Below are 26,990 nucleotides of genomic sequence, written 5' to 3' on the forward strand. Positions count from 1 at the left end.
GCACTAAAAGCTGAAAATTGGCCTTGGCAGGAAGAGGGTGAAAGTGCCCAGAAGGCAAGCGGTTTAAAAAAAAAACACACAAGCAAACAAGTATATTTGGCTAGAAGTCTAGAAGGGTTGCAGCATTGGTTCAGGACAGGAAAAATAGGATGAATCTCCCCAGTGAGGCCCAGACAGCAATATAAAGCTGACCTTCTATCCCTTTCCCAATTAGATATACTGTTTTACTTAGAGTATTCATGCATCTTGGAGTCGTATTCAAACTGAACAAAGTCAAATGAGAAATAGAAAATAAACCTACAAAGGGAAAATGAGTCACGATATTTCTCAGCATGGCCAGAGTGCAGCTGAAGAGCACAGTATTTAGCTCTGCTGTTCAAGCCACATGCAAATTAGGCACAAAGAACAGATAAAAGTAGAAAGTAGTTAATTAGCATGTGGTAAACTTGAGATGTCAAGTATGGGCCACAAATCCAGTATATTATTCACAAACAAGTCTTTTTCGTAAAAACACTTTACATGTACTTTAGAAACTGCTAGAAAAAAAATAGAATAAAACATGGCTATAAAAAAAAAAAACAAGGTTAAAATTGCTGATGTGATCTCATATTAAGATATAACTTTGATCTGACAATTTATATTTTCAGATCTGTAGTTAGTGATTTTTTCTCCTCAGATGAAATGACTTAGTGCAAAGCATACTGTAATTGCCAACAGTGTACCTACACAGGGGTTACCATGTTTTCAGCTCTGGGTCCTACATAGAAATCCACCAAGGACCCTATCTAGATGGAGTGTGTATGTTATCTTTGTGTCTTCATCACTTGTATCTAGATGCTGCAGTTTCCTCCTATAAGCCACTAAAGCCTCGTACACACGATAGGTTAACCAGAGGACAACGGTCTGAACCGATGAAGCTGACTGATGGTCCGTCACGCCTACACACCATTGGTTAAATAGCCAATTATGTCAGAACGCGGTGACGTAAAACACAACGACGTGCTGAAAAAAACGAAGTTCAATGCTTCCAAGCATGCGTCGACTTGATTCTGAGCATGCGTGGATTTTTGGTTGTGGTTGTGCCTACTAACGATCGGTTTTGACCTATCGGTTAGGAATCCATAGGTTAATTTTAAAGCAAGTTGGCTTTTTTTTAACCTATGGTTAAATAACCTATGGGGCCACACACGATCGGTTTTGACCGATCGTGTGTACGAGGCCTAATATACCCGTGGGTTATTTGGCTTTGTCAAAAATTGCCTGTCAAACACTAGTCTTCTGCATGTGCTTTACCCCTTCAGAGGGTGTCTATTTTATTTTTAATCACTTCAATACTTGGCATTTTTGCCCCCTTCCTTCCCAGGCCAATTTTCAGCTTTCATCACTGTCGCATTTTCAATGACAATTGCGTGGTCATGCAACACTGTACCCAAATGAAATTAGTATAATTTTGTTCACACAAATAGAGCTTTCTTTTTGTGGTATTCACAAATTGTTTTTTATTTTTTGCGATATAAGTGAAAAAATTACCTGAAATTTTGAAAAAAAAGACAATGGGCCAGATTCACGAATAATAGCGGCGGCGTAACGTATCGTAGATACGTTACACCGCCGCAAGTTTTCATCGCAAGTGCCTGATTCACCAAGCACTTGCGATGAAAACCTACGCCGGCGGGCCAATTTAAATGGGCGTGTGCCATTTAAATTAGGCGCGCTCCCGCGCCGGACCTACCGCGCATGCTCCGTTTCCGAACTCCCGCCGTGCTTTGCGTGCCGTGATGTCATTTTTACGAACGGCGACGCGCGTAGCGTAATTCCGTATTCCCGGACGGCTTACGCAAACGACGTTGATTTTTAAATTTCTACGCGGGTACGACGGCCATACTTTAGACAGCAATACACTTGCTGACTAAAGTTAAGGCACAAAAAAAAAGTGTAACTTTGCGACGGGAAACTAGACTAGCGGCGACGTAGCGAATGCGAAAAACCAGAATCCAGTTAATTGTAAATTAATTGGTTTGTGTGATCACAGACAGATGTACGCAGATGATCATGTACAGAAGTACACAGATGATCACGGACATATGTGTGCAGATGATCATTGGGACAGGTTTTTTTACTGTATGGGGACATGTGTGTGGGGACAGTGTTTTGAGGACACTATTTTGGAGACATTGTGTGGGGACACTGGGTACGGTGATCAGTGTGTAAAAAGCTGTAAAACACAGCTCATACGCACTGATCACTGGCCGGCTGCAGCGATCCGTTCCCCTTTCTTTACTGACAACTTCTGTGTAAGGAGAAAAGAGCCAATCGCCTAAAAACCGACTCTCTGTTTACGTAACATGATGGCTGTGATTGGTCACAGCCATCATGTGATCAGGAGGGCCAATCACAGAGCCCTCCTGGCGATCAGAGATGCGCCATGTCAGGGTGACACGAGCACAACGAGATCGCGCCACTGGGCGGGCACACGCGTGCATGATCCCCCTCCTTCTAAAGGGACATTCCTGAACGTCCACTCAGAAGGAGGAAGCACCCAACCGGCCGTATATGTGCAGTGGCCGGGTGGGAGGTGGTTAAGGAAAGGAATGGTTCAATTTAAATCTAATACATTGGTAGGTTTTCGGACTAATATTCATATAAAAAGTCTCACAGTACATTTGACGATGTGACGAATGATGATTGAAAGTACTTCAAAAACATTTGTTTTAACATCCGATTTTGGAGTGAATGGACTTTCTGAAGAAAAACCACATTCACTGTTAAAAAAAAATGGTAATTAAAAAAAAAAAAATTCCATCCTGCTCCTTCATTCTCTCTCATAAAATGATATGCCTTTTTAAATTCTAGGAGGACAATTTAATAGGACATTTGCAACTCTGGAGCTGTATATGTAGTCAGAAGTCTTGCACCAAATTCATGAGAAACCTGCAGCATTTTTATTGTTAGTAAAGATGCCTGCGACAAATTGTTATTTACATCTGGAAAATGAGATGTGACTTAAAGAGGAGTTCCACCCAAATTTGGAACTTCCTCTTAACCCACTCCTCTCCCCCTTACATGCCACATTTGGCATGTAATTTTTTTGGGGGGGGAGTGGGGGCTTCAGCACGAGTGGGACTTCCTGTCCCACTTCCTCCTTCCTGTAGGCGACTAAGCTTAGTCGCCTTCAGGAAGTGGCTGCTGTTGGCGATCGCCTAGGACACGTCACAGGTCCTAGGCGATCTCCTGGCCAATTACACGGCGCGGCGCCGGGCCGCGCCGCTCGCGCATGCGCAGTGCCGCGCTGCTCGCGCTCGCGCATGCGCAGTGGGTGCCCGGCCGTGAAGCCGAAAGCTGTCACGGCCGGGTGCCCACACTGAAGATGAAGACGCCGGCCGGGGAGGGGGGGAGAGGAGCGGAGCCCCGGCCGGCGCGTCGCTGGAGCGCTGGAGCAGGTAAGTGCCTGTTTATTAAAAGCCAGCAGCTACACTTTTTGTTGCTGCTGACTTTTAATAAACACACAAATGGCTGGAACTCCCCTTTAAGTCTGGAAATCTGCTGAGATCCCTAATTGTGCAATATATACAGAATAACCACTGGGTGTATGGGAATTTTCAGGCACCAGAATCAATGAAAATAGATAAAGTTTAATCCTTTGTTTTAACATATTTAAAAAGACAAAATCAATGACTGATTATATGAGAATAGCATTCTTTTCTCATGGCATCTCTACCAAATTATATACAAGATACATACAGTATGTGACCGACCAATAGTATCCATAAACCAGTGCCGTCGATCTGGTTCCTGGGGTACACCAATCACAATCGTGAAGGTATAGGTATTGTTACTATGTCTGTACTGACAGGTTTATCCTACTACCTAATGGCAAATAACATTTGTGTGCCCTTGTGGCATTATGTAGGAAAGACAAAAAGGGCATGATAGAAAAGAAAATACGACCATATTCATGTTATAGAAAATGGGAACATTTATACTATGTTACATAGTAAGTCAGGCACAGACACAAGTCCGTCCCGTTCAACCATAAAAAAAAAATATATATATTTTTTTAAATAAAATGAAAACAAAATAATATCATACAGTCCCATATACCCAATTCTATAGCCACAGTTGATCCAGAGGAAGGTGAAAAACCCCAGCAGAGCATGATCCAATTTGCTACAGCAGGGGAAAAAATTCCTTCCTGATCCCCCGAGAGGCAATCGGATATTCCCTGGATCAACTTTACCTACAAATGTTAGTACCCAGTTATATTATGTACATCTAGGAAATAATCCAGGCCTTTCTTAAAGCAATCTACTGAGCTGGCCAGAACCACCTCTGGAGTCTATTCCACATTTTCACAGCTCTTACTGTGAAAAAACTTTTCCGTATTTGGTAATTAAATCTTTTTTTCCTCTAGACATAAAGGGCCAGATCCTCAAAAGAGATACTCCGACTTAAGTGCTGTTCAGTCTGTGTGTAACTTTGGAAACGATCCTCAAAAGGCTTTTTCCAAAGTTACACAGAAGATCCGGCATGTGTAATTGATTTACACTGCCTAATTTTAGGATGCAGTACCGCATCCGCCGCTGGGGGCATTTCGAGTCGAAATGCCGTTGCTAGTATGCAAATTAGCACTTAAGGCGATCCACAAAGCTTTCTAGCTTCTTTTTTGCGCCGTAAGTGTTATTTTGCAAGTGTAAAATTAGGGCTCGTTTTACAAAGTGTAAAGTTAGTCACACCTTGTAAAGGCCCATTGCAGCGACGGCATTTGGTATGCTTTCCCGAGGGAGAACTCCACGTCAATTTGTAAAAAACAAAACCGGCATGGGTTCCCCCCCAGGAGCATACCAGGCCCTTAGGTCGGGTATGGGTTGTAAGGGGACCCCCCCTACGCCGAAAAATTGACGTAGGGGGTCCCCCTACAATCCATACCAGACCCGTATCCAAAGCACGCTACCCGGCCGGCCAGGAAGGGAGTGGGGACGAGCGAGCGCCCCCCCCCCCTCCTGAGCCGTGCCAGGCCGCGTGCCCTCAACATGGGGGGGTTGGGTGCTCTGGGGCAGGGGGGCGCACTGCGGGCCCCCCCACCTCAGAGCACCCTGTCCCCATGTTGATGAGGACAGGACCTCTTCCCGACAACCCTTGCCATTGGTTGTCGGGGTCTGCGGGCGGAGGCTTATCGGAATCTGGGAGTCCCCTTTAATAAGGGGGCCCCCAGATACCGGCCCCCCACCCTAAGTGAATGGATATGGGGTACATCGTACCCCTATCCATTCACCTGGAGGCAAAAAGTAAAAGTTAATAAACACACAACACAAGGCTTTTTAAAATATTTTATTATTCTGCTCCGGACGCCCCCCCTGTCTTCGTTATTAGCTCAATTACCAGGGGGGGCTTCTTCTTCCGCTCTCCGGGGGTCTTCTTCCACTCTCCGGGGGGGCTTCTCCGGACTCCGGGGGGGCTTCTCCGGACTCCGGGGGGCTTCTTCCATCTTCTCCCCTCTTCCGCTCTTGACTCGGCGAACCCCGGTTCTTCTGCAGCTCTCCGGTGCCTTCTTCTTCAGCGCTGGCTGCCTGCTATGTTTGTGTGTTAGCTCGATTTCTAACAGGCAGCCGGCGCGGTCTTCTGTGACGCCAGGGTCTTCTGGTCTTCTGTTCTTCCGATGTTGTCTCGTCGCCTGTTGTCGCTGTAATGATGGAAGCGCGCCTTGCATCCCATTTATATAGGCATCACCGTCCCATCATGCTCCGGTAGGTACCCACGTGGTGGGTGCCTACCCACGTGCACCCACCACGTGGGTACCTACCGGAGCATGATGGGACGGTGATGCCTATATAAATGGGATGCAAGGCGCGCTTCCATCATTACAGCGACAAGAGGCGACGAGGCAACATCGGAAGAAAGGAAGAGAAGACCCTGACGCCACAGAAGACCGCGCCGGCTGCCTGTTTGAAATCGAGCTAACACACAAACATAGCAGGCAGCCAGCGCTGAAGAAGAAGGCACCGGAGAGCTGCAGAAGAACCGGGGTTCGCCGAGTCAAGAGCGGAAGAGGGGAGAAGATGGAAGAAGCCCCCCGGAGTCCGGAGAAGCCCCCCCGGAGTCCGGAGAAGCCCCCCCGGAGTCCGGAGAAGCCCCCCCGGAGAGCGGAAGACCCCCGGAGAGTGGAAGAAGACCCCCGGAGAGCGGAAGAAGAAGCCCCCCCTGGTAATTGAGCTAATAACGAAGACAGGGGGGGCCTCCGGAGCAGATTAATAAACTATTTTAAAAAGCCTTGTGTTGTGTGTTTATTAACTTTTACTTTTTGCCTCCAGGTGAATGGATAGGGGTACGATGTACCCCATATCCATTCACTTAGGGTGGGGGGCCGGTATCTGGGGGCCCCCTTATTAAAGGGGACTCCCAGATTCCGATAAGCCTCCGCCCGCAGACCCCGACAACCAATGGCAAGGGTTGTCGGGAAGAGGTCCTGTCCTCATCAACATGGGGACAGGGTGCTCTGAGGTGGGGGGGCCCGCAGTGCGCCCCCCTGCCCCAGAGCACCCAACCCCCCCATGTTGAGGGCACGCGGCCTGGCACGGCTCAGGAGGGGGGGGGCGCTCGCTCGTCCCCACTCCCTTCCTGGCCGGCCGGGTACCGTGCTTTGGATACGGGTCTGGTATGGATTGTAGGGGGACCCCCTACGTCAATTTTTCGGCGTGGGGGGGTCTCCTTACAACCCATGCCAGACCTAAGGACCTGGTATGCTCCTGGGGGGGGAACCCATGCCGATTTTTTCTTTGAAAATTGGCATGGAGTTCTCCCTCAGGAATGCATGCCGCTGTCATTTTTTTTTTCCCCGACGCAACTTTAAGCCGTCGCGATCCTCAAAACTCGGCGTAACGCAACTTCGCGCATGCGCAGTACGGCCGACGCGCATGCGCAGTACGGCCGGCGCGGGAGCGCGCCTCATTTAAATGGGACTCGCCCCATTTGAATAGGAACGCCTTGCGCCGGCGGAATTTTAGTTACACAGCCTGAAATTTCTAGATAAGTGCTTTGTGGATCAGGCACTTAGGTAGAAACTTTAAGCCAGTGTAACTTAAATTGGATTTTTTAAGTTACGTCAGGTTTTTGTGGATCTGGCCCAAAGAGTGCCCCCTTGTCCTCAGTGTTGACCATAAAGTGAACAACTCAAAACCAAGTTCACTATATGGACCCCTTATATATCTGTACATGATCATATCCCCCCTTAATCTCCTCTTCTCAAGAGTGAATAAATTCAGTTCTTCTAATCTTTCCTCATAGCTGAGCTCCTCCATGCCTCTTATCAGTTTGGTTGCCCTTCTCTGCACTTTCTCCAGTTCCCCAATATCCTTTTTGAGAACTGGTGCCCAAAACTGAACTGCATATTCCAGATGAGGTCTTACTAATGATTTGTACAGGGGCAAAATTATCTCTCTCTCTCTCTCTGGAGTCCATACCTCTCTTAATACAAGAAAGGATTTTGCTCGCTTTGGAAACCACAGCTTGGCATTGCATGCCATTATTGAGCTTATGATCTACCAAAACCCCCAGATCCTTCTCCACTACGGATCCCCTCAGTTGTACTCCCCCCTAGTATGTAGGATGCATGCATATTCTTAGCATCCAAGTGCATAACTTTACATTTACATATGTAAGGCAGACATGTAGCAGAGAAACACAAATACAATATACCTAAAGTCAAATTTGTGGCATTAGAATCCATCAAGACCCGAGGTGGGAAGACTGGAATAAAAGTCTACTACAGTGAGAATTAGGATGAGTTTGCATGTTACATGCTACTACCCTTGCCAGCCTAAGTGAAGCAACGAACTTCAGCTTGTATTTAGACAGCTTCACATCAAGAAATCTGGAAATCTAAAATCTTTCCTCTACCTGTTTCTGTTCGAAGTTTAGATAATATTGAATATCTAGTTACAGAAATATATATGTTTTTTATTGTTTTGATTTGACATTTTGGGTTATTGTTTATTTGTGTCTGTTTTAAATTTGTAACATGCTTGTAATTCTTTTTTTTTTTCCTCTAGGGGTCCTGGCGGTACCTGTTGACCTGTCTGGGCTGGAGTGGACGCAAGACAAGGTAGGGTCACCCCCACAATACATCTGTGGGTGGCCATATTTTTTGTCCACTAACCACAAGTTGGATGGGGAGGGTATGTTACCACTCTAAGGCCTCGTACACACGATCAGTCCAAACCGATGAAAACGGACTGAAGTTCAGTTTCATCGGTCCAAACCGACCGTGTGTACGCCCCATCGGTCTGTAGTCCTTCAGTCCAGAAACAGAGAACTTGCTTTAAAATTGGACTGATGGACGCCAGACCGATAGGTCAAAACCGATGGTTAGTACGCAAAAGCATCGGTTCCAAACCTGGGCATGCTCAGAATCAAGTCGACGCATGCTTGGAAGCATTGAACTTCATTTTTTTCTGCACGTCGTTGTGTTTTACGTCACCGCGTTGGACTTGATCGGTTTTTGAACTGATGGCACATCAGACCATCAGTCTGCTTCATCGGTGAACCGATGAAACTGAACTTCAGTCCGTTTTCATCAGTTTGGACTGATCGTGTGTACAGGGCCTTACACTTTGTGTGCAATGGCAGCTTAGTCATTGCCTGCAGTGGATTTGCCCTTCTTCCACCCTTTGGTGTGAGTAGATGTGGCTGATTCTTTGCTGGTGCCACTCGTATGTGGGTTCCTGCTTCATGGCAAAACTGATGACATCGGTGTGCCGTATATGAAGCGACTCGTACATGGAAGCAGAGGGGGGTCCCCAATATGGGGCTGTTCAGACCGATTAGACACCACAGTTGACACCATACACAGCTGGTAAGGATCAAGAGCTGTATTGTGATTGGTTGTAAGTAGAACATGAGGACAGAAACACCTTCCCAAAGAAAACATGACATATATAGCAGTCTTTTAAAAATGGATGTGTAGATGCTTCCCAAAATGCCTGGGGATGCTATGAGATCGTTTGTATGTTGAAGCAATTGTGGAAGGTATTTCTTCCTTATGCTTGCCAACCATAACTATTGGTAAGCCATGATGTTTCTGGATTATTTTATTATAATTTATGTATTTGGCTTTCACTTTTAGAGTCCTACTGTTGGTGTTATTTGCAACTCTTGTGACCCTCTTCCGGCCAGTTGATCTGGTGGTCTTCTGCGTGTACCTAATGGAGGCACCAACCTCCCGATTTTAACTTTACATGACTGTCATGTTTTTTACATTATGCATGCATATATTTTGATATTTTAAAAGTTGGCATTGCATTTGTGATATGTATGTTGAAATGTGGTGTTGATACATACAGGCACCTATGAAGGAGACAACTGCCGGTTTCCTCCTCTATGAACCATTATGTTTTAAAGGTAATAAAGATATTATTGTCCTCTATCATTGTGTGGTGTAATTTTTTTTATTTATCCACGAAGGACAATATGTAATGTACTTTGAATAGCCATGATTGTTTTTTTAAATGTTTGTCAAATAAAGATTTGCATTTTTAGACATCTATTTAACTGCAGATAATTTGTAACCTTCAATGTGCCTTTGAAGTCCCAGCTACATGTTTTTTGGTTATAAATAAAATGAATACATTCTTTTTTATTATCATGGTGGTTTTTTACTTTTACAGACTGAAATATTTATCATAACTTAATTTGCCTAATTACCTTATAAAAGGTTAAGAAGAACTCCAGTCTTGGGGAAAAAAATGTTTCTAGAGTCTCTATTTGCAGAACTGCTCTCTCTAAATAAAACATGTAAAGACTTGTTTTCTGTGCTTGTCCTGCTAATAAGATCAAACGGAATCAAAGGGATACATACGTTGTGTGCCTGTACCTTTAACATCAATGACATCCTATTGGGAGGGGGGGGGGGGGTCTTACTCCATTTCATTTTTTTTGTAATTCTTTAATATGTGTACAATTGTTATACAGAGGAAATATACTGCGCGGTCTCTTTGAAAAAAAAAAAAAAATAGCAGCCAGCTCAGCAAGAGATCAGTTGCGAAATGTGAAAAGGGTTATATATGTGCAGCGCTTAGTGAAAAGTCTCTGAATTAACAGAGATGCATAAATATAGATGCACAAGTGAAGTGAACTAAAATCTTAACTTAAAAGTTAATACACAAATAAATATTAGTGTAAACCACCAATACAAAAAAACATGACATAAGAATGGCATAAAAAGATGTAACAATCAATGAAGGTGTATCATCAAAACAAGCAATATGGTAGTGAAAGTGTCCAAAAGAGTGATTCTAATAAAGATGAATTTAAGCATCCGTGTATGTTGAAAACAAAGGATGTGCCAGGGAACTTATTGATAGTAGATCCACCACCAGATAAATTGAAGGCTTACCGGAAAGATTCAACTCAAATAGGCATACACCTATTGAGTCAACCTGGGTTTATGGTGTAATACACCTAAGAAAGGCGTAACGCCTGGTAAACGATAAATTCAGACTGTGGACATCAAATCAGACTCGTTATTAGTCGGAAGACCAGATGAGTAAATACTCTAGGGTAATATAGTTAAAGGAAGAAGAAGGTAGGGACATAGTGTGATTCCATTTAAGATAAAAAAATATTTATTGTAAAAAAGAGAGGTTGCACTCACATTTTAGTGGATAAAAAGAGCTTGGAATAAAAAGCAGTCGCTTCAGCAGAGTGTTCCGACACGTTTCGTCTCAAGACATTAGAGACCAGATGATCTGGTCTCTGATGTCTTGAGACGAAACGCGTCTCTTCCTTTAACTATATTACCCTGGAGTACTTACTCATCTGGTCTTCCGACTAATAACGAGTCCTATTCGACGTCCAACGTCTGAAATTATCGTTTACCCGGAGGGTCTATCTATAGTTGTTAGAGGCATGTGCACATCATAAACATTTTTATTTTTTTTGCACAGAAAGGGACACCTTTTTGTCATCCATTGATTAGTGGATTTTTTTTTTTTTAAAGCAAATACCTTCATAGCGCCGAGAGCCTGGAATGTTAGCGCTAATCGTGTTGGTGTGAGAGCTGCAAGCATAGCATTAAACCGCGCACCCGTGTTTGGAATGGATGAACTGTATTTCCCATTAGCAGAAACGGAGCCAAACCTGAGGAAGACACAATGGATAGCATTTTTATGAAAGTGTATCAAGCGTTATTTATATTATTTCATGTTAAGAAATGTGTAAGTGTAACATTTACAGACATTTACCCTCCACACAGAGCACAGCACCTTCCTATTCATCTGCTTATTTCATCAGAAGAATGGTGCCATCTTTGTTCAGGTATCATTCACGGTCAGCCTTCATTTACTGGACTGGGAGGCTGACTCAGATGATACAGGAATGTGAATCCCAGGGCCCCCCAAAATCCCTTCCTGTTTTCACACACTTCTCACATAGCACAGCTTGTTAAAGAAGCCAATCTAGTAATCGGCTATGCACAAATCAGACCTTGGCTGGTACCTGCTGAACTGGACAATTTTCAATCTGCATTGACCCAGCTTAATATTACTTACTACAGTACACTTGCTGATAATTAAATGGGACTGGTTAATAAAAAATTTATTATATACAGCTGGAGTAACAGTCTCCTTCACGGCTGTTCAGAATAGCAGATGCATGGGACTACTTCCATGTGCCCACGCATAAGTACAGTCACCCTGACCACAAACACACTCACACCCAAGATATGAGAATGTGTTCTTGTAGCTTATTAAAGTGAACGCGTCAGTACCTTTATAATACTTCATGAATAAATTCCCGGTATGCTCCAAATATGCAGTAATAGTTTATTTAAAAAAAGCCCTTTTTATAATTAAAGTGCATGTCAGGGCAAAATATAAAAAAACATGCAGTGCACTCAGCAACTAATTCCTGTTGACAACACACAGCATTTTTGTGTACTGAATGGTGTCATTCCTGCCATTCCTGCCTAGTATAATTTTGTTAAACTACTAAATCAAGCAACTTTTTCTCATTGCCACAACATAAGCCCTAAATTACCTGAAGTGCCACAATAAGGCTTCATGCACACTGCTGCTAAAAAATGCCTGTATTTGCCAAAACGCCAAAACGCCCCTCCATGTTAACCTATATACCCATGCACAAAACGGCGTTTAGAGGCAGGATCATTTTGGGGGAAGAAATCTGAATGCACCAAAATCAAATTCAGGAAAGTAGTGTTTGAGCAGAAAAAACGCCTGTAAACATAAGTAACTACATTGTCTTATTTTTTTATATACTGCAATGAGTTTTAAAGCAACCATATGGCATGGGAAATACTGAGAATGCTAAGACTTTTTACATACTGTATATTGTGGCTAATATAATTGTATGAAACCACTTTTTCGACTAAATACTGCATTCTCATTCAACATACGCTAGATGTTTAAATAATATTTATTATTATTTAAAGTGGCTGATATAAAAGAAAAAATCTCTGGGCTGTAAAGCAACCAAAGACATGGTTGCACTATGGCCATCCTAGACACTGTGGGCCTGATTCTCAAAAGAGATACGCAGACTTAACTGCTGTTCAGCCTGCGTATCCCTGTGCCTAACTTTGGAAACGATTCTCAAAAGGCTTTTTCCAAAGTTAGGCAGAAAATCTGACATGTGTAAGACACTTACACGGTCAGATTTTAGGATGCAGTACCGCATCCGCCACTGGGGGCATTTCTCATTGAAATGCAGCTTTGCGTATGCAAATGAGGACTTAAGCAGATTTTCAAAGCATTTAATCACTGTGATTTCTGCGTAAGTTCCGAATTTGCCTGCGCAAAACTAGGGCTGGTTTTATAATGTGGAAAGTTAGTCACACATTGTAAAGGCCCATTCCAGCGACGGCATTTGGTATGCATTCCTGAGGGAGAACTCCACGGCAATTTTTAAATTCAAAACCGGCATGGGTTCCCCCCCCAGGAGCATACCAGGCCCTTAGGTCTGGTATGGGTTGTAAGGAGACCCCCCCACGCCGAAAAATTGACGTAGGGGGTCCCCCTACAATCCATACCAGACCCGTATCCAAAGCACGCTACCCGTCCTGTCCTCATCAACATGGGGACAGGGTGCTCTGGGGTGGGGGGGCCCGCAGTGCGCCCCCCTGCCCCAGAGCACCCAACCCCCCCATGTTGAGGGCATGCGGCCTGGCACGGCTCAGGAGGGGGGGGGACGCTCGCTCGTCCCCACTCCCATTCCTGACCGGCCGGGTAGCATGCTTTGGATACGGGTCTGGTATGGATTGTAGGGGGACCCCCTACGTCAATTTTTCGGCGTGGGGGGGTCTCCTTACAACCCATACCAGACCTAAGGGCCTGGTATGCTCCTGGGGGGGGAACCCATGCCGGTTTTTTCTTTGAAAATTGGCATGGATTTCTCCCTCTCAGGAATGCATGCTGAGCGACGCTGTCATTTTTTTTTATAATTATTTGTTTTCCCGGCGCGTCTTTTTTTTTCACCCGTCGCAACTTTAGTGTCCCGTCGAAATTCTCAAAGCCGCCCGGCGTTAATTACGTTCGCGCGCTGCACGTCGGGAAAATTACGTCACACGCATGCGCAGTACGGCCGGCGCGGGAGCGCGCCTCATTTAAATTTTAAACGCCCCCAGGAGAGGAGGACCGCCTTACGACGGCGGCACTTAAGTTACACGGCCTGAAATTTCTACCTAAGTGCTTTGACGATCGGGCACTTAGGTAGAAATTTTAAGTCAGTGTAACTTAACTGCTGAAATTTAAGTTAGGCAGACTTTTTGAGAATTTGGCCCTGTTTGTTTTTAACCTGAAATATAAAATGGTCGTCGGAATGTTCCTGTCTGTTATGTTCAGCACATTAAAATAATTCCTCCTATATTGGTAATCAGAAATAATGCATTCTGAATTTAACAATAAAACAAAATGAAAGAAATAATACAGAAATATCAATGTGTTCTATGACCATGTCAGCAACAGTATAATACTTTTTTTAATTACATTGTACAGATCACTATTGTTCATATACTCCAGACAAATTGGACAATTAGCCTTTGAATTGTAACAGAGGGTTCAAATTGCTAGAACTTTTTTATTCTAGTCATTGCCATAGAGCCAACAGATCTTCTTTACAATTCGTTTTTTTTTTTTACTTGTTTTTAGAACACCATCCTCATCGGGTTTATAATGTGTAGTGAAGAAATCCAGATCTTGCCCACCACCAGTGCTCTGAGTGATAGAATGATCCTTTAGGGCAGGGATCGACAAATCCCGGGCGCCAGGTCGCCATGGCGACTAGAAATAGTGTCCTGGCGACTTGGCTTGGCTTTGTGAGCTGGCACCATCTGGTGGTGAGCCGTTGGTATTACAAGTTATTACCACCAGATGTGAGCTGGCGCCATCTGGTGGTGGCCGTTGGTATTACAAGTTAAGCATTACAAGTTAAACAGCAATTCTAATGTCATTTTTCACTATTTCCACTGCCATCTTCTTCCCTCTAATTAGAACCCCCAAACATTATATATATTTTTTATCCTAACACCCTAGAGAATAAAATGGCAATCGTTGCAATACTTTCTGTCACGCCGTATTTGCGCAGCGGTCTTACAAGCGCACTTTTTTGGGAAGAAAATTACACTTTTTTAAATTAGAAAATAAGACAACAGTAAAGTTATCCCCATTTTTTTTAATATTATGAAAGATAATGTTACGCCGAGTAAATTCATACCCAACATGTCACGCTTCAAAATTGCGTCCGCTCGTGGAATGCCGACAAACTTTTACCCTTTAAAATCTCCATAGGCGACATTGAAAAAAATCTACAGGTTGCATGTTTTGAGTTACAGAGGAGGTCTAGGGCTATAATTATTGCTCTCGCTCTACCAATCGCGGTGATACCTCACATGTGTGGTTTGAACACCGTTTACATATGCGGGCGCTGCTCACGTATGTGTTCGCTTCTTCGCACAAGCTCGTCGGGATGGGGTGCGTTTTATGGCTCCTAACTTTTTTAGCTGGCTCCTAGATTCCAAGCAAATTTGTCAACCCCTGCTTTAGGGCACATCATTAGACAAAATGTTTTATATATCTTAGCCAGTGGTGAACTCTCCTTCTGCACCTTGATCTTTCACTACACCCAGCTCCTCTTACATTCTCTTGTGTTTCCCAAGGAATTGCAGTAACACTATGGTTCCACTTAGCAGCCACTCCAGAAACCAAGAAATAGCACATAGGCAAGTAGTACAACCTGGCCAAGAAGCACAGCTCATGTCAAAATTACCATATTTTCTCCCCTTAGCACTGTTACAATGTTTGGGTGATAGTGTCAGCAAGCCTATCACTAATTCTTTGCACTGGTCCAGGCTCCATTCCCAACCTAATTTGATCTAACCTACTCCACCACTCAGCTGCTTATTTACATTGCCAATACAGACACCACCTCTTCAGATAGTCACTATGTCCATGTAGAAGTCTTCAGTACTGGCTACACCTGCACAGTGAGCTTTAATAATTATGAACATGCCAGGGAGTAACTAAATAATAATTGCAATTATAATGGGTGGCGTTTCCTTTTTGGCATGTGAAGTCAGCTAACCCACATCCCTGAATTGCAGAATAAATCACTCAAGAGTTTAGTTTCCTCTAAGTGGGACTTTATACGGGTTGCTGCTTCACCAAAGATCAAGTAGTAATTATCAGAGGAGATGTATAAAGATAAATTGTATTTGAAAAAGTTAAAAGTATTTTATATTAATAGTGTATACAACATCAAAATTTAAATAACTTAAATAACACGATACAATATTCAAAAAGCTCTATTGAAACATGTGTAACAAACAGAAAAACCCTAAATAATAATAATTGCATGCCAACACCCAAAAAATGTATTGGGGAAGTGTCTCTAAAATTTAAACTGCAAACCAAAACAAAAAAGACGAGGACCTGACACTTTGCTAAAGGGTAACAAAAAAATAAAAAAATAGAAAAAATGTAATATAAAAAATATAACCCACCAAGAAGCCCCCTCCCACATTCCCACCCCATAATGTAAACTGACCCTCCCTCCAGCCTATTACACGCCTAAACTCCTCTGTAATACTCTCCCTAAAGAACCCCCACATCCTATGATGGCTTACCATCTCAAGGAGATATACAATATAACAACAGCTTGGAGTATATATGAATGCGACTTCTCAACAGATAATACAGCTGGTAAGTGTATAGCCCAAATGGGTTCAGTCCTATGGGACCAACACTGTATCAGGATCCTTGGGGAGTATAATTTGTGGGGCACAGATCTTCAAATCCAGACACCACATCCCATATAAATAGTATTAAGGATACAATAGGACTAGGGTAACCAAACCCAGGGACTTTAAAGGGTGTCAATATACTAACTGAAAATACAATAACAAATAGTAAAAAATTATATTTTTATTTTACAAAGTAGAATGGAAAAACAAACAGATATAAATATAAAAACCATCCATGATAGATGCACAACGCTCAAACCATGAGCGGGAAAAGCTTGCAATGGAGTCGCACTACGTGTCTCGCTCGAGATGAGGTTCTTCAGGAGCTTTACAGGTAATGCTGAAAGTCACAAAAAGGTTACAACGGATGGAACAACAAATTAGTAAATCTGAAGACAATGATTGAACACAGAATCAATTTTTTTATATTATTGGTTAAATAACCAGTAATATATATGAAAATGTAAATTATATAAATATGTAACAAGAGCAATAATATTCAGAGTGCATATTGAGCAAATCTCACCATGGTAATAAGTCCGGCTCCATATAAGGATGGTCCTTATATGGACCCGGATTTATTACCATGGTGAGATTTACATTTTCATATATATTACTGGTTATTTAAGCAATAATATTAAAAATGTCGAATCTGTGTTCAATCATTGTCTTCAAATTTACTAATTTGTTGTTCCATCCGTTGTAACCTTTTTGTGACTTTCAGCATTACCTGTAAAGCTCCTGAAGAACCTCATCACGAGCGAAACATGTAGAGCGACTCCATTGCAGGCTTTCCCCGCTCATGACTACAGATGTAGTTTACAACTTTCTTTGTAAACTTTCTGCAAGTCTGCTGCAGGTTCTGGTCCAGTTATGTTGTGCAATAGTCATCCCACCACAGGGGTCACTGGGGCTGAATCTTCATGCTGCAGACTTGCAGAGCTCTTTCTGTAGACTCACCACTGCAACTTTGCTCTTGCTACAGACTTGCCATGCAAATTTGCTACAAATGGGAAAAGTGTCAACTAGAACGTGTGTTCCAAATGCTCTGCAAGTGTACAATTTGCTATTGAAAATGTGCAGCAAGTTAACAGACCTACAATTCAACACTGCCACAAATTTGTGGCAAGTTATCCTTGCTATCTGGGTAGCTGTAGGTCCAGCCTGCAAGCGGGTGCCTGATCAATTTAAAGTACCAATGTGCAACTGATGGCAACACATGCACATGGAGCACCCTGGCTGGCCCTGTGGGCTGAATAAGAGAAATCAATCAATTCCCTCATCTTGCTAAATAGCATGCATGGAGGAATATTTCCTGTTTTCTGACAGCCGACACTTGAACAATGGCTGTATCTGATTGGATGAAGTCTCTGGCCCAGATTCACGTAGGAAATACGACGGCGTATCTCCAGATACGCCGTCGTATCTCTGAGTCTGAGCCGTCGTATCTTGGTGCCTGATTCAAAGAATCAGATATGCCAGAATTTGTATAAGATACGACCAGCGTAAGTCTCCTACGCCGTCGTATCTTAACTGCATATTCACGCTGGCCGCTAGGGGTGTGTAGGCTGATTTACGCCTAGAAATATGTAAATCAGCTAGATACGCCAATTCTCGAACGTACGCCCGGCCGTCGCATTACAGATACGCCGTTTACGTTAGGCTTTTCCCGGCGTAAAGTTACCCCTGCTATATGAGGCTTAGATGAGGCGTACCAATGTTAAGTATGGACGTCGGGCCAGCGTCAAATTTTCCGTTGATTACGTCATTTGCGTAAGTCGTTCGCGAATAGGGCTGTGCGTAATTTACGTTCACGTCGAAAGCATTGGCTTGTTGTGGGTTAATTTGGAGCATGCGCACTGGGATACTTTCACGGACGGCGCATGCGCCGTTCGGAGAAAGCGTCTTTTACGTGGGGTCACAATACATTTACATAATACACGCCCACATCTTCCACATTTGAATTAGGCGGACTTACGCCAGCCTATTTACGCTACGCCGCCGGAACTTTGCTTTGAGAATACTGCACTTGCCTCTCAAAGTTGCGGAGGCGTAAATAGGATGCGTTACGCCCGCACAAAGATGCGCTCTCCTACGTGAATCCGGGACTCTGTTTGGCTATAATTTTTCCCACTAGCTCCTTTAATTTTCAGATTGAAGAATGTCAGATAGAGGCATGCCTGGGGGGGGCACCCATGGCTGGAAGTTAATCATGAACTGGCAGAATTGTGCAGTGAAAAAGATATGTTCTGGAAGGGATAAATAGTCTGTCGTGATGAGGATGGGCTAATGTACTTTACACTAAAAATGCCCTGATCTTTAAAAGACAAGTACTGTAGGTAGATTCAGGTAGAAAGGAATAAACTTACGGCGGCGTAGCTTAGCGTGTTTAGGCTACGCCGCCGTAAGTTAGCTAGGCAAGTACATGATTCTCAATGTACTTGCCTGCTAATATACAGCGGCGTAGCCTAAAGCGGGCGGGCGTAAGGGCGCCGAATTCAAATGTGTGCAAGGGGGGCGTGTTTAATATCAATAAGGCTTGACCTTACGTTTTTGACGTTTTTTTGTTACTGCGCATGCGCCGGGCGCCTACATTTCCCAGTGTGCATTGCGGCTAAGTATGCCGCACGGGCCTATTGATTTCGACGTGGATGTAAACGACGTAAATCGCTATTCGCGGATGACTTACGCAAATGACGGAAAAATTTCGAATCTCGCGGCTGGAAGGGCGGCCATACTTTAACATTGCTATTCCACCTAATAGATGGAATAACTTTAGGCCTGATAATGCCTTACGGAAACGGCGTAAATCTACTGCGGCGGCCGGGCGTACGTTCGTGAATCGGCGTATCAACTCATTTACATATTCTACGCCGACCGCAATGGAAGCGCCACCTAGCGGCCATCCGAAATATTGCAATCTAAGATAGGACGGCGCAAGCCGTTGTATCTTAGACATGTTTAAGCATATCTCTGTTTGAGCATACGCTTAAACATAAGTCGGCGTAGATTCTGAGTTAGGTCGGCTTATCTACTGATAAGCCGGCCTAACTCTTTGTGAATCTACCTATCGATGATTTTTGGTAAACAACTAAATTATCAATATCAACAAAATGAACGTTGAAGAACTTGGTAATGCAACAGTAGGGTAATGAAAAAAGAAACATTTATACTACTGTGGTAATTACAACACTTTTTCAAGAAACAGAAAATGAAATGTGCTATATGGAAGACGTTGCATGTATTTCCTGCAAAGCCATGACACGTCTCTTATCTAGTTTCATTATATATCAAAGCCACAGGGATTATGCTGCGTTAACATAACCTAATATCTCACAGTCATGTGCAATTATTGTACAATACAATATGAAAAATAAGACATTTGTATGGTAACAGCACTAACAAATACCCAAAGTTTTTAAAAATACACACTAAAGTCTATCTTGAGTAATGGCCCGTACACACGATTGGAAATTGTGCCAGCAAAAGTCTGATGTGAGCATTTGAACGGAAATCTCGACCGTGTGTATGCTCCATCGGACTTTTGCTGTCGGAATTTCATTTTCTCGGCTCGTCGTAGTGTTGTCCGTCACCGCGTTCTTGACAGGCGAAAGCCCAGAGAACTTTTGTGTGACCATGTGTATACAAGCTAAGCTTGAGTGGAATTCCATCTGAAAAAAACATCCAAGGTTTTTCCCGACGGAAAATCAGGTCGTGTGTACGCGGCATTAGGCTTTTTGGTAGGCTGCCATGTATAACTGCTGGCTACATAAAATAACTACTATTAATACTAAAAAGCAGGAAACATCATTAGAAATATATCGGCCTTTCTCAAGCAGGATTCCATGGAACCCTGAGGTCCTTCCAGAGGCTTCCAGGGGCTCCTTAACCACTTAAGCCCCAAACCATTTTGTTGCTAAAGTACCAGGCTCCTTTTTTTGGGCACTGCGTCGCTTTAACTAACAATTGCGCGGTCGTGCGACGTGGCTCCCAAACAAAATTGACGTCCTTTTTTTCCCACAAATAGAGATTTCTTTTGGTGGTATTTGATCACTTCTGCAGTTTTTATTTTTTGCGCTATAAACAAAAATAGAGCGACAATTTTGAAATAAATGCTATATTTTTTACTTTTTGCTATAATAAAAATCCTCAAAAAAATATATAAAAAAAGAAACATTTGTTTTCCTCAGTTTAGGCCGATACGTATTCTTCTATATATTTTTGGGAAAGAAAAATCGCAATAAGCATTTATTGATCGGTTTGCGCAAAAGTTATAGCGTCTACAAAATAGGGGATAGTTTTATGGCATTTTTATTAATAATGGCGGCGATCAGTGAAAGGTTTATTTAAAAATATGAGGTGAACAATAAAAGTGATCACAGAAATAACGAAATAAAAGCAGTATGGGGGTTGTGAATTTCGTTATTTCTGTGATCACTTTTATTATTCATGCCATTTTTGTATGACTCATATTTTTAAACAAACCTTTCACGGTTTTTATGACCTGCACCATTTGGAGCACTCTCCTTTTGTCTGTTTTACTTTTGGAGCCGATATGAATTGGTCCACATCTATTTCGTAGCAGAAGGTCCATTGGTTCATCTCTTCAGTCCCTGGGATCCAGTCCACAGGAGTCATCGAGACCGCATTGCCAACCAGGGAGAACCTGCTTCATCGATTCAGGTCTCCTGAGACCATAGGCGCATCAGACTTACTGTTTTTCAAACAGATGAGTCCACACCATACGGTAAGAGTACCGCATCTTGTCTTTATGTGAAGTCACCTTGATCCCTTCAGGCGATTAGCCATTCCATATTTAGTGTTGTTATTTGGAAGAATATTTCTCGTTTGCCGGTCATCATACATGGATTTTTTATATCACTATATTTAGTTGTGATTGTGTACTTAGTATACATTGATCCTCTGTCACCATATCAGTCACAATACGTTTGATTGATAGATTTAGCGCTGCACTATTTATTTCTATTATCAGATGTGTTTATGCATATGGTTTTAATAGTGCCTGGGTTAAACGTGCTTTTGCTTTAAATTTAATACTTGACTATATATAAATAAAAAGTGGTTGATTTTATACTATTCAGTGTCCCATCTGCCTTTAAAGTCTGACCAAAAAGATTTTTCCTTTTACTCTTCACCTTATATTAGACAGATGAGCTCAACTTTCTGGTACTTTGCTCTCTCCTACTAGCAGCTTGCTCCTTGTTAGCACATGGGCACTGCAGCACAAATAATTGGGCTCTGCACCCCATCTGAACTCTGCTGTACAGGGATTAAAAGAGGCTGATTCCAAGGCAAATTAAGGTACTAACTCTAGGTGCAATAAAATTATATTTAATTCTGTAATAATCTAAAATTCCCTTAAATTGTGTCTTTTGTATCTGCCTTGAGTTCAACCGTGCCACTTATCATCACTGTATACACAACAGCATATTAAAAACCACTTCCCTACCGCAGTACGTCATATGACGTACTTGACTTTCGGGGGGGGGGGGGATATCTGAATGATGCCTGCAGCTACAGGCATCATTCAGATATCATTTTTTTCTACTGGCGATTCTGTGCACCATAAGAATGATCAGAGCGGCAGGTCCACCGATTGATCAGTCTTACAGGCGACGGGAGTTCCTCTGGGCTCTCCCGTGCCATCGGGGACCTGAAGAAAAAATCGGCCTCCGCCGGATGAAGAATATAGAGATTTCCGTGCAGTGGTTTTGTACAGAGCAGCTCAGATCCTCCTCTTCCCGGGTCCCCTGCCGGCACTTCTGGCCTCTCCCTCCTGCCAACTGCCCCAACAGCAATCAGCTTGCTGTGAGACCACCCAATGTGTACATTACCACACAGAGCCACCCCCTCTCTTCTCCCCATTGGCTCACTGACTGTCATGATAGCAGCAGGAGACCTTGGCTTCCGCTGCTGTCTTAGCCAATGAGGAGGGAGAGTCCCTGGAGAGCCAAGGCTCTTGTGCATCATGATGGGGCTCAGGAAAGTATTAGGGGTAGCTTGGGGGCTGCTGCACAGAGAAGACTTTGTACCTTCAGGCACAGAATGCCTCAAGGTACAAAACCTTAAGCCTTTAGAACCACGTTAAACTATGTACTGTGCATATTCTGAACAAGCATTGGAAGCAACTTAAACAAGCACTCTTTAACCTCTGTAGGTATAGGCACTGTGGAGAAATTCATCCTTACAGTTCACAACAGAGGCACTGAAAGTCACAGTGCATTTTGCCCTACTTTCTATGGAGAGTAGAATCTTGGCAGTCTGCCAGCCTACCAATATAGGCAAACACCAGGGGCTTATTAATTAGAAAAGGACTGAAAAACACAACTCTAAGCCCCCCGTTCACACCAATGCTACTTGTCATGCTATTCGACATTTCCAATTTGTAAGACAAGTCGCACCCTATTGTCAGCAATTGAACAGCTCAAATTGGTGCAACTCGTACTTTGTGGTTCGGCACCAATTTAAAAAAACGGTTCCTGCACTATTTTTTGCGATTTCAGGTGCAACTTGCATAGACATATGTGCAAGAAGTGGCACAGATGTCAGTCAAGTGGCACTTGAAATCACACCAACCTGCTACTTTGAAATTGTGCTACTTCAAGTGAAGTTGCACGATTTGAAAGTAGCATCAATGTGAACCAGGGCTAAAATTGTAATCTTTGAGAATTAATTAAATTATAATACAAGCAGCTAGAGAAGTCAGGGGGAGGCTTGTTTAGCTCTTCTACTGTCAGTAAGAATATGTAAAAACGTAAAAAGTAATAGTCTGAGCACAAGTACAATTTAAAGTATATTTCCACTTTTTCAGTTCAATTTGGGTAACATCCACTTTATATTTGTTCTCATTAAGATGGCATAACTTAAATATTAAAAAAATTGTTGGTTACCATTTTAAATGCTTTTTACTTCCTTAAAAATCCTTACATGCTCCTCCCGGTTTGTAATGTGTAGAAGGGAGCTGTGCAGTAATGTATAACATAATTAACCCTGTCTATCGTGTTCACTGTTCTTCATTATCAGCTGTAAATGAGATCTGAACACTGTCTTTTCCTATTAAAGATAAAAACATTGAAACCGACCTCCTGCATTATATATTAATGATGGATACTGTGGGGACAAAGACACTTGAGATTGTCCAGAAATTCTTAGAATCAGGCATGACATCTTCTCCTTAGAAATTCATCTAAAAGTATATTGTTTTAATATATATATACAGGTCATTCTCAAAAAATTAGCATATTGTGATAAAGTTCATTATTTTCTGTACTGATACTGTAATGTACTGATAAACGTTAGACTTTCATATATTTTAGATTCATTGCACACAGCTGAAGTAGTTCAAGCCTTTTTATTGTTTTAATATTGATGATTTTTGCATACAGCTCATGAAAACCCAAAATTCCTATCTAAAAAAATTAGCATATCATGAAAAGGTTCTCTAAACGAGCTCTTAACCAATCATCTGAATCAACTAATTAACTCTAAACACCTGCAAAAGATTCCTGAGGCTTTTAAAAACTCCCAGCCTGGTTCATTACTCCAAACCGCAATCATGGGTAAGACTGCCGACCTGACTGCTGTCCAGAAGGCCATCATTGACACCCTCAAGCAAGAGGGTAAGACACAGAAAGAAATTTCTGAACGAATAGGCTGTTCCCACAGTGCTGTATCAAGGCACCTCAGTGGGAAGTCTGTGGGAAGGAGAAAGTGTGGCAGAAAACGCTGTACAACGAGAAGAGGTGACCGGACCCTGAGGAAGATTGTGGAGAAGGACCGATTCCAGACCTTGGGGGACCTGCGGAAGCAGTGGACTGAGTCTGGAGTAGAAACATCCAGAGCCACCGTGTACAGGCATGTGCAGGAAATGGGCTACAGGTGCCGCATTCCCCAGGTCAAGCCACTTTTGAACCAGAAACAGCAGCAGAAGCGCCTGACCTGGGCTACAGAGAAGCAACACTGGACTGTTGCTCAGTGGTCCAAAGTACTTTTTTCGGATGAAAGAAAATTTTGCATGTCATTCTGTAATCAAGGTGCCAGAGTCTGGAGGAAGACTGGGGAGAGGGAAATGCCAAAATGCCTGAAGTCCAGTGTCAAGTACCCACAGTCAGTGATGGTCTGGGGTGCCATGTCAGCTGCTGGTGTTGGTCCACTGTGTTTTATCAAGGGCAGGGTGAATGCAGCTAGCTATCAGGAGATTTTGGAGCACTTCATGCTTCCATCTGCTGAAAAGCTATATGGAGATGAAGATTTCATTTTTCAGCACGACCTGGCATCTGCTCACAGTGCCAAAACCACTGGTAAATGGTTTACTGACCATGGTATTACTGTGCTCAATTGACCTGCCAACTCTCCTGACCTGAACCCCATAGAGAATCTGTGGGATATTGGGAAGAGAAAGTTGAGAGATGCAAGACCCAACACTCTGGATGAGCTTAAGGCCGCTACCGAAGCATCCTGGGCCTCCATAACACCTCAGCAGTGCCACAGGCTGATTGCCTCCATGCCACGCCGCATTGAAGCAGTCATTTCTGCAAAAGGATTCCCGACCAAGTATTGAGTGCATAACTGATAATTATTATTTGAAGGTTGACTTTTTCTTATTAAAAACACTTTTCTTTTATTGATCGGATGAAATATGCTAATTTTTTGAGATAGGAATTTTGGGTTTTCATGAGCTGTATGCCAAAATCATCAATATTAAAACAATAAAACGGCTTGAACTACTTCAGTTGTGTGTAATGAATCTAAAATATATGAAAGTCTAATGTTTATCAGTACATTACAGAAAATAATGAACTTTATCTCAATATGCTAATTTTTTGAGAATGACCTGTATATATATATATATATATATATATATATATATATATATATATATGCAGCCCTCAAAATTCCCACTCGCCTGCTAGCATTTGGCGAGTGGATTTAAGCTGGGGGCGAGTGATAACAGTTCTGAATGACCAACAGTCCAATATGTGACTACACGCCGAAGAGGAAAGGTGCGTGCCCAGGAAAAGTAGTCGGGTGAGCCGCTCACATGGAGAGCAGTACACAGGTGCTCTCCTTACAATTCTCGCTAAGCCATGGGACCTGATAGTATGACCTCTCAGAGCCTGGCTTCCCAACCTGACCAATGTAGCTGGAGAGCAGAGAGCAGGAAGGAACAAGTGAGCTGGAGGACTGCGATTATCACCACTCTGGGTGTCCCAGGTAGGCAGTGCAGCACAGCGCTCACCAAGAGTTGCCCTGACAAGAGAGCGGCAGTATGCTGTGCAGTGTCAGTGTGCACTGTGTTGTGGTGTCATTGGCTATGCAGGTGTGTGAATCTCGGTGCTGGATTGTACTCCCTCCCGCTGTGCTGCAGCTCCTCTCCTCACTGCCCGACAATGAAAGGGGGAAGTGGGGACATGCAAGTGTGGAGCCGCACACAGGGGCTCTTGATTATGAGAGTGGGTAGAATAGGAGAGGGAAAGAGAGAGGAGGATGGATAGGGGCAACCAAGAGACAGCAAGAGAAAGGGGGAAAAGACCTGGTTCTAGAGAGAAGGCAGAGGAGGAGGAGGGAGTCTTGTACATAAGAAAAGGGAGAGCAATATTTGCAGAAGTAAAAAAAGTCCATGTCCCTCTGGTTTGCCCCAGTGCCACATCCCTCTGGTTTGCCCCAGTGCCACGTCCCTCTGGTTTGCCCCAGTGCCACGTCCCTCCTGTTTGCCCCAGTGCCACGTCCCTCTGGTTTGCCCCAGTGCCACGTCCCTCCTGGTCTGCCTCAGTGCCCTGTCCCATTTTGTTAAAGTTGTTGTTGGTGATATTTTATTGTATAACTTGATTCGGCATAAAACATTTAACAGTGTCATTCCAAGAGATAATCTACAAGGGCGTTTTTAGGGGCAGAATTAGGGGCAGGGCAGTGTATGGGTTAGGTGAGGCAACTGGTGGCGAGTAACACTTGAGGCCTGGCTAGAAGCTCAGGGCTTGAAATTTTGAGCCCTGTATATAAATAAATATATATATATATATATATATATATATATATATATATATATATATATTTTTTTTTTTTTTTTTTTTTTGTTTTGTTTTTTTAATCGTTGGGTATGCTGTGTGAATGGGAACACATAACAAACATACGACAGGTGTTTCTTAAATATAACTGCAAAAATGGAAATACACTAGTCTGTCTGAGTTGAACCTGTTGACTGTATTCTCTCTGTGAGTCATCTGATCTGTTAGGGGTCTCCAAACTATGGCTCTTCAGTTGTTAGTTGTTCAAGAACTACAATTCCCACCATGCCTAGTCATGTCTGTGGATGGCAGAGTTTTACACTGCCTCATGGGACGTGTAGTTCCGCAACAGCTGGAGGGCCGTAGTTTGAAGATCCCTTAGATTACTGTAACTGATATATATGGTCAACACAATAAGCAGTTCCGAGTTGTTCACACAAACACTGGCTAATAAGTTATTTCTGAAACTCATAAAAACATGCTTAGAGAACTTCCTGATTGGATGGGCAATTTAGAAGAAGTCCTATGATAACTACAAGCGGTCAACTGTAGCCTAATGTTTGGACAACTGAAAATACCGGTTGGCTACGGAAGTCATTAAAACAACCAAACATTTAGAGGAATCTGCCCTGGCCATGGGACACTCATGGAAATGCATTAACTATTATTAGACTTATTTGCTGAGATAAACTGTTTTAGCATAGAATGGCTTTGTCAGCTGT

The 26,990-nt window shown here is 43.1% G+C and overlaps 1 protein-coding gene across 1 annotated transcript in view; it reads right to left on the bottom strand.

Annotated features, from left to right (window-relative positions):
* ACOXL (acyl-CoA oxidase like) overlaps nt 1-26,990 on the bottom strand; it is a 456,283-nt gene that overhangs the window by 306,173 nt on the left and 123,120 nt on the right. The window contains exon 9 of the mRNA XM_040351094.1: nt 10,998-11,130. Within this exon, the coding sequence (XP_040207028.1) occupies nt 10,998-11,130 (133 nt within the window). The remainder of the gene's footprint in view (nt 1-10,997; nt 11,131-26,990) is intronic.

The sequence above is a fragment of the Rana temporaria genome, chromosome 4 (genome assembly GCF_905171775.1).
Source record: "Rana temporaria chromosome 4, aRanTem1.1, whole genome shotgun sequence".
NCBI classification, from domain to species: Eukaryota; Metazoa; Chordata; class Amphibia; order Anura; family Ranidae; genus Rana; species Rana temporaria.